The following is a 15846-nucleotide window of genomic DNA, read 5'->3' on the forward strand; positions in this document are numbered from 1 at the left end:
ATAGTTCATGCAAGAGTAAAGTGACAGCTCCCTGGCTTCTATGCCAAAATCTGATCTTTTTTCTTTCTTTAAAAAAGGTCTAAATATTGTACTAAGTACATGAGTTGCTGAAAAGATGTGTCTTTCAGAGAAGGTATATTACTAAATAACTTTTAAAGAAGCAAATTAAAATCTCTCTGCTTGTTATTTCTTTATGTAGTCAATACGTAATGGATGCTGGGAGGAGGTACGTTGTATAAAGTAAGATAAACTGAATTTTAAAAATGTAGTCAAAAGACTAGACAGTTTTCTCCATTAACAATTATGTAGATTCTCTTCACTGTGGTTCCTGCCCCTTTTTATGTCTGTGCTGAGCATATATTAAAAATATTTAATAGGATCCTTTTTGCCTGCATCACTGAGCCTGTAATACAAATAATGAAATTAGTAGAAGAGTTAGAGCCGCTTCTTGTTTGCCTGAAACTTGGGCTAGGAGTTGTTTCACTTCCCCCCTGGGAGAGGATCATCTAATTGTCCTAACCCTTTCTCCACCCACCAAAAACAGTCGTTTATGCAAATTGGGGCAGTTTCCTATGGGATCTCCTGTGGGAATCTGAAAACAGTCTCATTGAATATTTTACTGTCTGCTTAGTGTTGCTGACAGAGTAACTATCTCTTCTTTGAGGGCTAGAAAAATAGAACTTCACTCTTGGGCATCTTGCCTAAATACGTTTGTTTAAATACAAGGCTGGCTAAAGAGAGATATATATATATATATATATATATATATATATATAAAATGCTCACTCTTTTTTTATAGGCTTCTCACAAGCTGCGTGCAGGTTTGTATGTTAGTCCAAATATTACACAAAAGACAGCAGCAACAGTGAAGGAAGACAAATAAAGCAGCATTGGGATTTAAAAGAAGTTTGTTGATTCCAACTCATCCATCAGCAGACAGAACGCATAATAAAAAGCGCATGGGTTTTGATGTGTAAAGAGTGGCTGATAAGCAGGTAACAACTCAATTTCCTTTAAACTGATTCCAGGCTGCCTTTTGGAGAGTGTCCTGTTGTTTGGCCTAGGTTTCTGTTTCACCTGTACCTTGTGAATAAACGTACCCTTCAAGGGCTGGTGGTCACTCAACTATTGGAAATACTAACTCCTACTTTCCCAGAAGGGCACGTGTATTTGGGGAAGAAAGACGCGGACTGTGTAATCTGCTGACTCGTGGTTTAATCTTTATTTTGCACTTCCAGCTGATAAGACCACTTTGTGCAAAAGTAATACAGGAAATGATGCACTGCAAAAACCAAGAGTGGCAGAAAAGGAAACGGAATGTACTGGCAAGGGCTCAGCGCTGCGGACGCACTCTCTGCTTCTTGGAAACGAAAAACTCCACCTACACTGCCTTTTTTTTTTTAGCTTAATACTGGTATTGGAGCTTAGTGTGAGTAGTATACAGCAGCCTGTGGGTTTTCTCCCCCTTTATCTTGTGGCTTGTTCAGGGCTTGGAGTGTGCTTAGACTTTGTTTGGGCCGGCTAGGTCCTCCTGAGCTCCATTACTTCCAAGGGTATCTACAAGTAGCGTACCTAATGCTACTCCTCCTGCTCCCAGCGTATTTCTGGCCACAGTTGTTGCTACAGAGATGCCAGCTGTTAAGATAATACCTTTGTGACAGTGAAATACGTTTTGGAGTGTATGATTGCGGGAGTGGGACATGTGTGTTGCAGGTTTGGATCCAAAAACTTTGGAAAATCTGTGCCTATGGTCTGACTACTTGGGGCTGCATCTGAACATTGTCTTAGTCTTTGCAGGGCTTGTGTGCTAGCTCATGTTCGGATTGTAGGCACTGGTAAAAACATACAGTCTTAATAGATGGGACTTTTTTTTTCTTTTTCACAGCAAGTAGGTTGGCCACTTATTTTTAAAATAGCTTGGTGGAAATGGGTCAGGCCTAGGTAGACCCATGTCTGCATTCATTATCAATGTTGAAAGAAGTTTGGATCGAGATTTAGACTTTGTACTTTCTTTTTTATTAGAACTTCAGCTCAAGTCTTTTAAATATTTTTTGTTTAATTGGAATGGATGTGAAGTACAAAGCTTGACTTGATTACTTGGTGATATACCACTGGAGCTTTTAACTTTTGTGTGTGGAACTTGTATCTTTTGTTTGAAAGATACAGAAAAAAGATACTCTAAATATTGATTGAGATACAGACTATACATGAATTGAGAATAACTCTGTTACTTACAAACACATTTGAAGCACATGTATTGGGGTTCTGGTAATATGGTTCTTAAATTAGCACAGCACTTTAATAGAGCACTTTACCTGGGGTACAGTCAATGACAGTAATGGTGTTTCAGTTCATTTAACAGTATAGCGCATGCCCAGGTAACAAAAAATTCTTAAACTTGCCCCAGGCTCATGCAAATCTTCCATTGCATTGACATTATTATTTCAAATACAATTCTTAGCATAAAAGGAATGGGAAGTACCAGTACTAAGTGCAGGTAGACAGGGTCTGTTTCTTAGTCCATAATCATTATTCACGTAAAGGTAGTTTATGCATTCAGCATAATAAAACTGAACCTTTCCAATTTAGATAATTGTTTTAGTGACAAATTAATTTGAATCAAGCAGATGGTTTTCAGCTTAAAGTACTTCAAGTACAGTGGTACACCATGAAACCATTACAATGCATGATAGTCCAGAGGGTAAGTGTGGCATAGCATTTACAATTCTAAGATCTGCAATCTTTTCTTAGTAGAACTATGAAATTCTGCCTGGCACTTTATATTCTGTGTGCGTATAGGTTTCTGGTTGGTTGGGTTTTTTGTGTCTTTCTGATGGCAACGAAAACATTCATATCCTTTTCCCCTTCCCCCTTCCTCTGCAACCTGTTGGTGTCCAGTCCAGGATACATTTCCTGTCTGTCTTCACGCTCTGTTTGAAAATCAGTGGTTTAGTGCTCTTTGTCTTTTCTTCCCCTCCCTCCCAGTGCAGGGTCTCTCCTACTTCCCCTGGCAGAGTCTTTTGCCTGCTCTCAGCGCGGGCAAGTACGAAACTTGCTGCTCACGGCACGGGCTTCTTCGTATGTGGAGTTCCTCCCACTCTTCACCCATCGCTTCATCCCTGTTCCATGTCTCCCAACTTGAGGATCACTGTGCCATCTGAAATCCTCTTATCAGGACTTCCTCCTTCCCACTCCTTCATGTGTCCTTGAGTACATCAGGCAGGCATTGCAACGGGAAGGGTCAGGACGTAATCAGTGAAGTAAGTTCATGGTATCTTTCCTTCACAGTCTGCTTATGAGCTGTGAGGGCTTTTTGGTGGGGTAGGGAGGTGAGTCGTCTTTCTCATGTGAGATGAATGAGGGCAAGGATCTTTCCAGTTTCCTTTCTTGTTCTTTGGTTTGTTCCACAAAGTAAGTTGGAGTTGAAGCTGAACTGTTTTTGTTTCAGATCATGGTATGCACAAGTCTAGTGCAGTGATTTTTTGAGCTGCATCTCTGGCATTTTGTAGAGGGCTGGGTAGCACAGTCCTGTTGGGGCATATTGCTTCCAGCTGCTCTCTAAAATAAAAAAAAAAGCCCTAGTGATCTTGTGCTGGTTCCTTGGGATGTTTTGCTGGTTAAGGTTGCAGCAGCTGGTAGGCAGAGGGGAGCGTCCTTCACACTTAATAGTAAAAGATGAAATCTTAGGGACTGTTTTAGGCTAGATTTAACGTGAACTACATTTCTAATATAGGACCCTTGCCCTTTTGTGGAATATGCGTGGGAATACAGCGATGTTGTCTTGTGTTTTGGCTTTTTCTATCGAGCTTCTCAATGGTACTAGCTGAGGCCATGCTTGGGCACCAAGCAGAAGTATTGTTTGAAGCTGGCAAATGCAGTTGCTGTTCCCCTTGCTGTGTGGCACAAAAATCACTGAGTCCCCACAGCAAATTGGATGAGGGAACTGAGCTGATGAAGAATTGTCCCACCACCTACTTGCCCTCTCCTCCCTCTAACCCCCCCTCCCCAACCTCTTTTGATTTTTTTTATGCTGTGTCATTATTTTCCAGGGTGATCACCTCATTTATTGAGGGCTGTTTTGGGGAGAGGGGTATACCGGGTTCAGCAGCAGGCTCTGCTGCTTAGAAGTCTTCATCAGATGTGCCTTGAGTCCAGCTCTGGAGGCTGTCAGCACTTTGCTGGGGATTTTTTGTTGTTGTTTCGTTTCTGATCACGCCACTCTTGCAGGTTGGGGGGGATGTTTTCAACTGGTGTACGTTAATTTAAAAGGTAAAATCCGTTGTTTTTTTTTCTCTCTCTCCCTCTGATATTGTCCTGCAGTTTCTTGGCCGGAAGAGTTTAGAATAATGAGAAGGTTGCGTCCGTCAAGGCGGGATGTCAGCGCTGCCTTCCTGGCACTGGAGGACTGAAAAGGAGAAAGGACCAGAATTATTTGATACAGGCTGCCTTTGACTACTGACACAATCTGCTGTACCCTGGTGGTGGTGGAAGAAAAGGACAGTCTTTCCTGCTTTGTTCTGTGGTATCGCTGCAGTGGGGTCACCATGAATGTGACAAGTTTATTCTCCTTCACCAGCCCAGCAGTGAAGAGGCTGTTGGGATGGAAGCAGGGGGATGAAGAAGAAAAATGGGCAGAGAAAGCTGTTGATGCATTAGTGAAAAAACTGAAGAAGAAAAAAGGTGCTATGGAGGAGCTGGAAAAAGCATTAAGCTGTCCTGGTCAGCCCAGCAACTGTGTCACAATTCCTCGTTCCTTGGATGGCAGGCTTCAGGTTTCGCACCGGAAAGGGCTACCACATGTAATTTACTGTAGAGTGTGGCGCTGGCCGGACCTGCAGAGCCATCACGAACTGAAACCACTGGAATGCTGCGAGTTTCCCTTTGGTTCAAAACAGAAGGAGGTTTGCATCAATCCCTACCACTACAAGCGGGTAGAAAGTCCTGGTAGGTTCTTCCTCGTTTGTACCTTTACACCTTATCTGAACAATGCAAAGTATGGCAATTAATCATGTGACTCATCAGCTTAAATAAGCAAAAGTGGCTGTTTGCACATGTCAGATTCTTCCTCTGCAATTTATCTGGATGTAAGCATTAATTGGCAGTTCTCCCTTTCACATGGCGAATGCTTCACTTGTGTAAATGTTTTATCACTATACAGAGGAGTAGTCTTAGTATATGCCTCAAGCTGCTGGGCTTGGTATCACCTGGTTTTGTTGGTGACCATTATCCCTCAGTTAATTTATTTACTGAATTGTGCAGATCAGTGAATCTGTATGAAACATTGCAAGCTAATGTAAAGGATTACTGCAGTCTGTGCATGAAAGCCATTCTGACATACTGTGGTAGTGGTATTATTATTATTTACAAATTATTATTTCACTTCTATAATTTTTGGTTCTTCATTCCTCAGGAGATAATACTGTCTTTAGGATCTCCCACAATTTTGGCCTTTTCCAAAGACTGTGATTTTTAGACAGCAGAATATAATCCCCTCAACTTAAAGCTTTGATAGCAATGTTTGGTTGTACATAAAGTTTCACTGTCAGCAGTTCTGTAAGTGCAGTTTGTTTACCTGTTACTCACTTCCTCACTTCTTTTTTAAGGTGCGACCCATTCTCTCTGTCTCCTCTTCAAAGGCCAGACCTCTTTTTGATAAATCTGTGCTTGATTTTACTTAGGCAAATTTATTATCGGGGAATACTTCCAGGGACTAAGCTGAAATGTGCTTGGACGTATCTACACTGATCTCCAGCTACTTGTGAGGTTGTACAGGGACATCTGCAGAAAAATGCACAGCAGGCGTGGGTGGACTTCCCTGGTTTAAGTTTGGGAAGTCCATCTGTGTTAGGCATTTCATAAACTGTGAAGCTGTCTCTGCAGAGTGGCATGGACACCTTAAGAACTACAGTGGAAATAAGATTGTTGCAAGATTGTTTTTTCTGTGGATGGAAATTGCGTTTGTCTTGGATCTGCAACACATAGTGCATATCTAGATATTAAATATTTCCCTTTGGTGTGTTAGTATTAACTTGGAGATCATGTGAATAGCAGAGGTAATGCCCATAATGTATGTATTTATGCAGCAGAAGCTTGAACAAAGGAACTCTGCACTGGAAAAACAGTTCTTAAAAAATCTAAAATAAAAGAAATGTTAACATTCTTAACAATTCCGTGCTAAGCAGAAGTGGGATAGTAAAATAGTCATGTCCTCGTACTGCTAGCTGTCTGCATATATCTGTGGTAGTTGCCTGCATTCAGTATTCCGAAGTACTGAAAATTAAGATTCCTGAAAGACATCTGTTTCCGTCAGATTGAGCAGCAGTTGGGCTCTTGCTGTTACTGTCATGTCAAATGACATGTTCTAACTCATTTTGCTTTAATCTTGGAAACAATTACTGAGTTTGAGAACGTTGTCATTTGGACCATTTATACCATATATAAAAATAAGTATTTGTAAAAGTCCTGTCACTTCAATGAGATGTAAGATAAAAATAGAATAAAACTTTCAAAAGGTGTCTAACTAAAATGTACATTTTAGCTGAGTGCTGTTAAGTAGTTTAAGTGGTAGGAGAGCTGGGGTTTGGGTGTTAAGTCATCTTACGACTTTTGTATTTGGGAAATGGAGCAAAAAGTTAACTGTAAGCCTGAAATCTGGATTGCTCTTTAATTGTTTTTGGATGAGATCAAAATTTCTACATTTATGTAGCTACAGAATTTTTGCTGGAAAAAATCCAAACCAGTAACTTAATCAAGTTGGAGATGGTAGAAATAAAATGCTTCCCTTTTTGCTCAGAGAGTATCCTTCTTCAGGGAAAAACTAGATATTCTTGGTCAATTGCCTAATAGGCAACTGGGCAGTTTTCTTGTAAGGGCTGTAGTCAGTTTGACAGAGCTGACAGAAGTGTTAAGTCTTTCACAAGCTCAATGTGCTGCTCTAACCACTTAAAATATTCTGGAGGTAGCTGCTGATCAGGAGCTAGCATTCACTTCTGCTGAGGTGCTCTGTTAAATCAGGGTCTGGAGGTACGATGTTATATGTGTGCTGAAGTTATATGACTTTTGAACTTTTAACAGCTCGCCGAAGTGCGAGAGTGGGATTGAAGCCCACTGCAGTTTTACTGAGGTCTCTGGCTGGGTATGTAAAGGAGGAGGGTTTTATATTTAGTCAGCCACAGATCTGCCATTGTTTTGAGGGATATTGCATGGAGATGAGTGGGAAAATGGTTTTTTGGGAATGGCTTTTGGAAACAGGTGGTGGCTGAACTCCCGTGTGGCTTGGAGAGCTGTGCTTCATAACTTACGACTTCTTTTTTCCTGTCCATTCCTTGTTCTTGCTGTCCTCCAAGCGTTGTCTTTATCTTAGTTTCCTGACAGTCACTCCAAAATTCTGCTAACCCTTTTTTCCCATTTTTGCCAGGATATTAAAACACCATTATTGCTGCGTAAGTGCTTACGATTTGAGATTAATGGGTAGTGGGAATTCATGCATGAGTCACTATTTCCAACAGTCTACAGACTTGAGCAGATATCAAGGTTTGTGTTTCCAAGGCTATCATAGCAGCCAGGAGGGTTAGAAATGTACTTTCTCTTGACAAAACAAAATTGGAAGCTCAGATTGTGTACAGCACGCGTTTTGTGTGTGAGGTACACTGTGAAATTCTGGCTCTGCTTGACAGCGTGATCTGTATTTAACTGCTTTGTGCAGATCCAGTTACTGGAGAACTGAAGCGTACGGTGCCTGAATGGGACGGCATCTATACATTCATTCTTCTGCTGGTTGTTGTGTCATTTGTTTCAATGTCGTGTAAGTTTTGAGGAATGGATTAGCGGTAAATCCTCAAATACGTAAAATCAGGTAGTGCTCAATGTTGGGAAATTAATGCTATGGATGCATCTCAGTTTTCACGGTGCCAGAGGGAGGCATGGATTTTCTACCTTGATACCTTATTCCATCCTTGCTGTTTAGCTTGAGAAGATAAGCTTGGAAAACATGAGAATTGGCACGCTGTGGTGTGTCTGCCAGCTACAAAGCTACACCTGAATCCAAACGAGATTTTTCTGTTAGCAGGCTAGATAGTAACCGGTTGTAAACAGTCAAGAGGAGGCGGAAAACTATCAGCAGCCTCAAACAGGGAGCCTCCTAGGTGTCCCTGAGCGCAGGCTGTGCGGCTGCCTCTGCACAAGGAGGGGAGCATGGCATCTGGCAGGCATGTGCTGTGACGTGGTGGTACCATATTCATGCCTAACCTGACCTAGAGGCTCTGCACAGGCACGGGTGCCTATCTGATCCTGCAGTGAGTCGATCAAGAAAACTGAACAGACAGAAAACTACCTTTTGGCACAGTTAGCTTGGCAAGCTTGGTGCCCTCGGCTCGCTCGCTGCGGAGTCAGATGAGGCCAAGGCAGCGTGGGGACACAGGGTGGAGGCAACGAAGGGTGGCCTTCCTGTGACAGTGTGACACTCGGTCAGCCTGGTAGCAGCAAACCGTTCCCCAGGCGATGGAGACCCGATCCGTGGTGAGGTGCATAAACAGCTCCTGCTCCCTGTGTTGTGCCAGCACAGCTGTTTGCGTGGCCTCGTGCTGAACCAGATCACAGTCACTTTTTCCCTCCCCTGCTGCGTTATCTTCCAGGCTGATCAGAGCAGCGCCCGGGCTCGCAGCGTGGCTGCGGGAACATCTGTACCAACACAGCCCTGCGGACGACGTGTGGGAAGGAGTGGAGGTGGTGGGAAATGAGAGGAGAAAGTAGAAGCTGTTTTGTTGCTGGGGATGGGAATACAACCTTGTGCTCGACTGCCAGGAAGAAATATCTCCTCGAGATGTGTTACAGTAGCTCACTGCTGCTGTTTCATACATCTGTTGTGTGCAGAATTATTTCTGGTGCAGGGTAGTTAATGGCTGTCAAATTCGCCCTTGGCAAGGCAAAGCAAAGCTTTTAATTAAGGAGGGCAGGGTCTGAATTTGATGCCTTTTAAAAACTGGCACGCTCAGCTGAACTGGTGTGCTCACTTGACTGAATCTGCTTTTTCCCCTCAGTTTTATTTTTTGGTTTCAAGATACCTGGAAACCAGGCTCATACCTGGTTTGGGACTATCCTTAAGTATGGTCAAGACTTGAGAAATAATTAGGTGTAGAGCATATGTAGAGGCGGTGAGGAAAAAGTGAACATGATATTCCTCATCTCTCTCTCTGAAAACGCCACAAATGACCTCTCAGGTTTTGCTGGAGAATGTGTGAAATGACAATTGGAAGTTTCTCCTGAGATACTTCCTTCCCTTCTTTTATTCCTTTGGTTTCTGTGGAGATACAGCCTCTGTTGCGTGCCTATGTCCTCAGTTATGTCAATGGGATCAGGTGAAAGATGTCATCCAGAATTTAGGGGAAAAAAAATAATTCTTTTTTTTAAGCCTGGATCCCATTTGCTCTAACAGCAAAACAAAAGTAATGGGAGAGGGAGCAGGGAGGGTGAAGAGGTGCTTAAATTAACAGTGCTATTAAAAAATAATACTAAATCACATCTCTAATGTGGCTTTAGGGGAGGAGGTTCAGTTCTTTGGCCTTAGCTAAAGGGAAGGAAAGAAGATGAAGAAACTGAGTATTTAATTTTCTTTAAAGTATTAGTGAACACTAGCTCTCGGTTCCATCTGGTGCAAAATTGTATTATTTTGCTGCTACTAAGCATCCTTCCTCATCAGCCTGCTAGGTTAAAGAGGATTTGAGTTTATAATATGTTACATAGGAGGCAAAAGAGGAATTATCTTCCCTTTTATGCTTCACGTGGGGAAGCGTTTGAAGGTGCAGAGTGTTTATGTAAATGGCTACTCCGTGCCCCGCAAGTGAATGCTGTCTCCTGAGTGTCCAGAATCTGCTGATAACCTCCTCAGGGGTCAGGCTTGGGAGGAACCTATTCTTCGTTGATCTGAGTGAGCTTAAACCTGCATTGGGAAATGCAGTTGTTAACTTTTCGATACTCATTTCTGGAGGTGCTTACTGATGCTCCACTGTGCTTGAAGCATGCAGTGCCAGAGGGTACTAAAACCGGTCAGTCCAGAAGCAGGCAATCTATCCTCTGAAATACTGTGGTTACATGGATCAGCCCATTAGCACAGCCGCTTGGAGGCAGAAAATAACTACACTGGTTCAGTTTTTTTGCAGTTACCAATAAAGCATAGATAAAAAAGGCTGGATGATTTTCCTCTGTTAAGCTGCTTTTCTCTGGAGAGCTGGCTGCAGTCTGCTCTACGTCAAGGGGCTTTACGAAGCTGATGGTGCCCATGTTCCACCCAAATCGGGCATGAGCAGTGCTTGCTTTTTCATGACACGGACAAATACACTGTCAGAATGGTTGAATTTTCAATTCTGCCTAAAGAGCGTGATGTTCCTTTCCATTATAACCATGAATTCAAAGTAAATGCCTGCTTCGGCAAGCTTGTTTTTGGCAAGAAACATTTTACCTCAATGTACAGCTGCTTTTTGCCACAAGAACAGGCCAGGTCCCCGGGCTCTGAGGAGAGCGCTAGGTGTGTTGTACTGTTTTTGCTCCGGGCGGGGACTCCTTGCCTATGACTTTAACCTGATTGTTTTCATATTTGACTTTGATCTCCTCTGCTGTTTGCTCTAAGTGAGTCTCCATAAGGCTGCACACCTACTGCAGGCACCAGGGGTGCAGAAAGAAGCTCAGAATGGTGGAAATCCTGGATAAGGCAGGTTTAGCCTCACGTGGTCCTGGAAGAAATGCTGCTTGAATGCTCCCCTGTACAGTGCTGCAGCTCTGGTCCTCAGTGAAAGAAAAATAAGTCATGTTTAAAGGAGCTTTTTAATGCCATTTGAAGTCACAGAGATGTTTGGTTGTGTATATTGGTCTGATCATGCTTTTGAGCTCTCTCTCTCACTCTCTAGGTACTTTACAGAGAAATGAAATGGGGATGAGACGGGGATGACTAACTGACCCTTGTGCTTGACCGGCCTACATATAAAATTAATATTCCCAAACTGTTTCTAGACAGGGCAAATTGAGAAAAGGATCTTTAAAAACCTGTCACAGCATACTCCCCCTGCGCTTCCAACCTGACGCAGCCTGTTGCGGCCGGTCGCTTGTCGGATCGCTAATGCCACTTCTGGCAAGCAGCAGGGTTCAAACGCAGCTCCTGGGACCGTCAAATTGGCAGGTGCCGTGAGTCTGTCCAGATCAAATTTGGAGCCAGGAGAGGAGAAGTTGGGAATAAGTGGCTAGTTCCTTTAGGACCGCAAGCTTGCCTGGCTGGGCTTTTTGGGGTCCTGGGGCTTGCTTGGTGGCTCCCACCCCCCAGCACCTGGGAGAACAGGGCTTGGTGCGAGAGCCTCTGTGCTGTTTCCAGCCAGATGGAAGAGCTTTGATGGCCCCGGGCTGGAGGGAGCCCAGCAGAGCAGCTGCCCATATGACTCCACAGCACCAGGCCTGGTGGAGGATAACATGGCAGCGCCAGGCATCGGAGGGAGAGGGGCCGGGGGTGCGAAGGCGAAAGGGAAACTGTTCCGGGGGACGTGAGGGAGAAGAAAACCGGTGCCTCCCTTGGGAGTTAATATGTAGAACCAAGTTAGGAAAATACTTGTTCCCGCATGATTTCGTAGCAGGATTTCTGCACCTCTGCAGGCTGGGGGTGAGGGAGCAGAGAGTGTGACGGCTGAGAAGTTTTGCCGTATGACTGTGTAACGCTGCTGTTGGATGTAACTTTAAAAATAGCATGCTACAACAGGTGGGCACAATTATAGGATGGTTTCTCAAAATAGCAAGCAACTGTCAGTTTGCTTGGCAAGTAGTAGAAAACTTCCTTCATTTCAGTTTTGCAAAATTTGGATCTAAAATCCCCCATGAGAACTGACCTGGGGGAGAGGAATTGAAACAGGGAGGCAGAAAGAAGGGAATGGTCTAACAGCAGGGTTTTCCTTGTCTAACCTTACCACGTGTCAGAAAAATGAGCTGTAATAAAGGGATAAAAGTTGTTAAGAAGGATATGTTTGTGTCCTTTTTTTTCCTTTCTTTAAAATTAACCAGATTCAGATGTTTCTTCTGACTTGAAAGACCAGACTTCCAAGTTTTAACCTACTCAGTAGGATGGTGACTGTGGCTTTCATACGGGTAATTTGAACTCTGGTCTGTGTAAATGTCTGAATTAATATACGCTATCACACTGTAACTTCCTCCTGTATCAAGACTGTTTCTCCCTCAAATCTGCTTACAAGAACTCCTTCACTAATGTGCATACAATTAGTACTAAATTCTGAAATTGGCCTTGACAAATGTCAGTTTAATCAAACTGTTAGCTTATCAGAGCATCCGCAAATAAAATCTGATGTTAGCTGAATATTGTAATGCAGGAAATGTACTAATATTACTTGCCAAATGCATTTAGACCAAATGTCTGATGTCAAAGTAAAGTCAGTAAAGCAACAACTGTTTTGCCTTTTTTCTTTTTTTTTTTTTTTTAAAAACAGTCTTCAGTTGTAACTATGCAAAATGACAAATCAAGCTGTGGGGTCTACTGAAACTGCAAAATAAAATTAAGAGGTGAGAAAACAAGTCAGCTCTCAGCTTTCTCCCGGGATAGAAAGTCTGGCATGTTTGTCCGTCTGTCACCCAAAACAGGCTGCTGAATAGCTATTATTGAGCCTTTTCACTTGCAATTAGTAGAACATAGGTTTGGAGCAAAAGTCTAAAAGGCTGGCATTTCTGCTTTTGAGAAAACACTAAAGCAAAGCCGTGCTACCACAGCCAGTAGTACAGCCTTGCTTAAGCCTGGTGGTATTGGAACAACATAAAGTAGCTAGATCGTCAGAGATTGCTTTTGCCACAACACTATTAATTTTTTTTTTTTTAAACCAAGACTAAACTCTATCCTAAGTGTAGACATGTAAGTGTCTTTGTATGTGAGAACTTGTCCTCTGGTCAAAGAATATTCAATTTTGCCAGGTCTTGTTTTAGGTAACACGGGAAAACCTTAATGACATTAAAACTTTTCTTTCTACTTGGCGTTTTATTGTTTACAAGCAAAGTCTTGGCAAGACCTTTCAGTCAGCATGCTTCAGTGACTCTCTAATGCTACAGACAGCAAGCAAAACTAAGCGCTTTCAGCTGAGCATACGTCGGTACCTGCTCTGTTCCCACCGTGGGACTGGACTGCTCACCAGGATGCCACAGCCAACTTCAGCTGCTGTGGCCTCAAAGGCAGGAAATTAAGCTAGGAGTCTTTAGGAGGGTTGAAATTTGTTAGTTTAACACTGATGCGGCATTTGGGGTTTTTTTGTTGGTTGTTTTTTTCTTCTCCTAACTCTTCGTTTTTCTTACAACTTCGTCTTTGCAGGTTTTTCTATCTAGAGTGTGGAATACAAGGCTCAAGTTCCTCCCCCTGCCCCATGTTTTCATACGTGTCTCCAAATAGCATGAACTGGTGTGTGAGGATTTCTCTGCTTCCCAACCCACACTTCTCTTTTTCTAGCAAAACATAAGTGGCTTTGCATAAATTCACATGAAAATACAGCTATATGATGCTTGCAAATTAAAGTGCGCTGTCTAATGATAGCGCCCTCAGGTCTTCATTAGGACTGAGGGCCCTGTTGTGGTATAAGCCTGTACAAACCCTTCTACAGAACATATGTTGACCAAGTCGTCATGATTTTTAAAAGCAGAAAGTAGAGCAGCAATTGCTCCTCTTTTTTTATTTTTTATTGTTTAAAGCTCACAGAAGAAGGGCTTGGGTAAGATAGCTGAAACCCATCTGGATAGAAAATACGCTACTTTGAAAGTACAGCAGGTCCTTGGCTTGGATTAGTTGTTTGGTTTTTTTTAATAGAGAAACTTTTAAAAAAAAAAAGAAGTTATATTTATAAATTGGAGACTTTCTCTGTGTGCTAAAATCATTACCTCTGGAATGTGAAAGTAGAACAAAAAAGAAAACCAAGAAAATCTTTACTCTAGGACAGCACACCTGTTAGTTTTCTGAAGAACAGGATGACATGCTGGAGATACAAAGAGTAGAGATCAGTAGCTTTCTTCAAAGGCCACCATTACATTTTCATAAAAGCATTTCTTTCTTGCTGTGGTTAGTTGGAACATTTTATCTGAACAGCCAGGTTGTCTTTGGTCTATCTTCTATATTTTTGGCATTCTTGGCTTTTAGATGAAATAGCCCTGTGGCGGTAAAATGTGGGTGAAATTGCCCTGTAGCTGTAATTTCTTTAATACAGCTCCACTTGTTTGGGGCGGGCATACTCTGGGTATTATTTGCATGGTAAAAACAAGCTACCCAATTCCCAGGCTGTCGTGATAGATACAGGATCTCTTCTTAGCTGCAGTTCCAGAAACATACCCAGCCTGGCTTCCAGGGGGTTTATCTTCCTCTTCAACCCTTGCTAGTAGCATTACTGCTGGTAGTCATGTATTAACTCTCAACTCTAGGTCCACATCAACACAAAATCTTGGAGCAAAATTTAGCCACGGTATAGCCCATAAAACCTTTTAATCTGATGTTTGAGAAAGTACAGAAATCAAGCTGTCGGGTGACTTCTGGTTCTACTCTATTAACTGGTTTTAACCATTTTAATGAGGTTGAATTTGCAAAGCTGTTGCAGTGTCTTTTTAAGACAACAGTGTATTTAATAGTATGTTTCCTTTAAATATATGCATCCCCACTGAATAGAAACAATGATTTTTAAAAAAAAAAAAAATTTTTTTTTTTTGTATCTATGTTCCCTTCCGCTAAAGAAGGTAAAGAGGAAGGGAGAAATTCTGTCTGCAAACTGTCAGAGCAGCATCCTGCGGAGATCCGCACAGCAAAGATGTGCGCTGCTTCATTATTTTATAGCAACAGGTGTGCTGGCTTAGCACAGAATAACTCTCTCATGCTTTCTCCCCTTCAATTATACCTCTTCCTGGAGCTGGCAGCTGCAACAGAGATCAGCCTCCTCCCCTGCTGTACTGAGCCTCAGTAATTTGTTATTCCATATGGTTGAGGTCTGCAACCTGACCAGAAGCTCAGCGCCTTACACAGGGGCAAGGGGAGCAAGAAGGGTATGCATCTCCCTTTATGTTTTGAACTCCTGGCATCCTTCCATACTTGCAAAGGACCCTGGTCCCTGCTTATGTCTTCGCTCCTGAGTGAACAGCATTCAGATTAACCTCTCTGTGACTCTGGTAGGAGCAGCTAGCCTGCAAAAAAGCCTGTGAGCTGCAGAGAGATCAGGTTATGGCAGTGAGTGACTGTGGACTAATTGGAGCGCTGTAGTCTCTGTCCCACCTGACATGGCCTTTCAGGGCTTTTCCTCCTCATTTAAGGTTGTATGTATGCAGGGAGGATGTGAATTAGGAGTAGCACTCAAAGTAAATTCTGCAATGATATTTTTGAGACTATTCGTGTTGTATCAGTACCTGTTGTATTCTTTTCCCCCCTTTCCCCTTTTCCATGTGTATTTTGAAGAAGTTGGCATTTAATCATTTGAGGTTGAAGTAGTTGGACAAAAAGTGTAGGTTTGCATGAGGGAGAGCTGGGAAGAGGAGTCTTGTTCTTATTTTGAGTCCTTCTAAACTTCACCAGTGGTTCTGCCCAACAGGAGAAGACATGCGTATATACCTTGGGAAAATCTGGTACTGCATTATTTTAATTACAGAAAACATACAGAAAATATCCTGTTCTCCTGCTATTTTAAAATGCTATAAATTGTGTAGCTTCCTGTGATGTCATGTATGTCATTGTTTAATGTGACGTAGGGGATGGGAAAGGTAGGTGATGTACTTTCTGCACAAGTTAACTTCAGAAAAGTTAATGGCTTGACCTTCATCCGTAGGAAGGGAAGAGATAGGAAAGCTGTG

General features: G+C 42.5%; 1 protein-coding gene across 2 annotated transcripts in view; it reads left to right on the forward strand.

The window, feature by feature from the left end:
- The window catches only part of SMAD1 (SMAD family member 1), a 48444-nt gene that overhangs the window by 17200 nt on the left and 15398 nt on the right, over positions 1-15846 (forward strand). For both annotated transcript variants that reach the window (XR_009484359.1, XM_059827011.1), the window contains exon 2: positions 4321-4944. Coding sequence is in view for 1 of the 2 variants with exons in the window: in XM_059827011.1 (XP_059682994.1) it covers positions 4545-4944 (400 nt within the window). In the remaining variant the exon portion in view is untranslated. The remainder of the gene's footprint in view (positions 1-4320; positions 4945-15846) is intronic.

This window comes from Gavia stellata, chromosome 19, assembly GCF_030936135.1.
Source record: "Gavia stellata isolate bGavSte3 chromosome 19, bGavSte3.hap2, whole genome shotgun sequence".
NCBI classification, from domain to species: domain Eukaryota; kingdom Metazoa; phylum Chordata; class Aves; order Gaviiformes; family Gaviidae; genus Gavia; species Gavia stellata.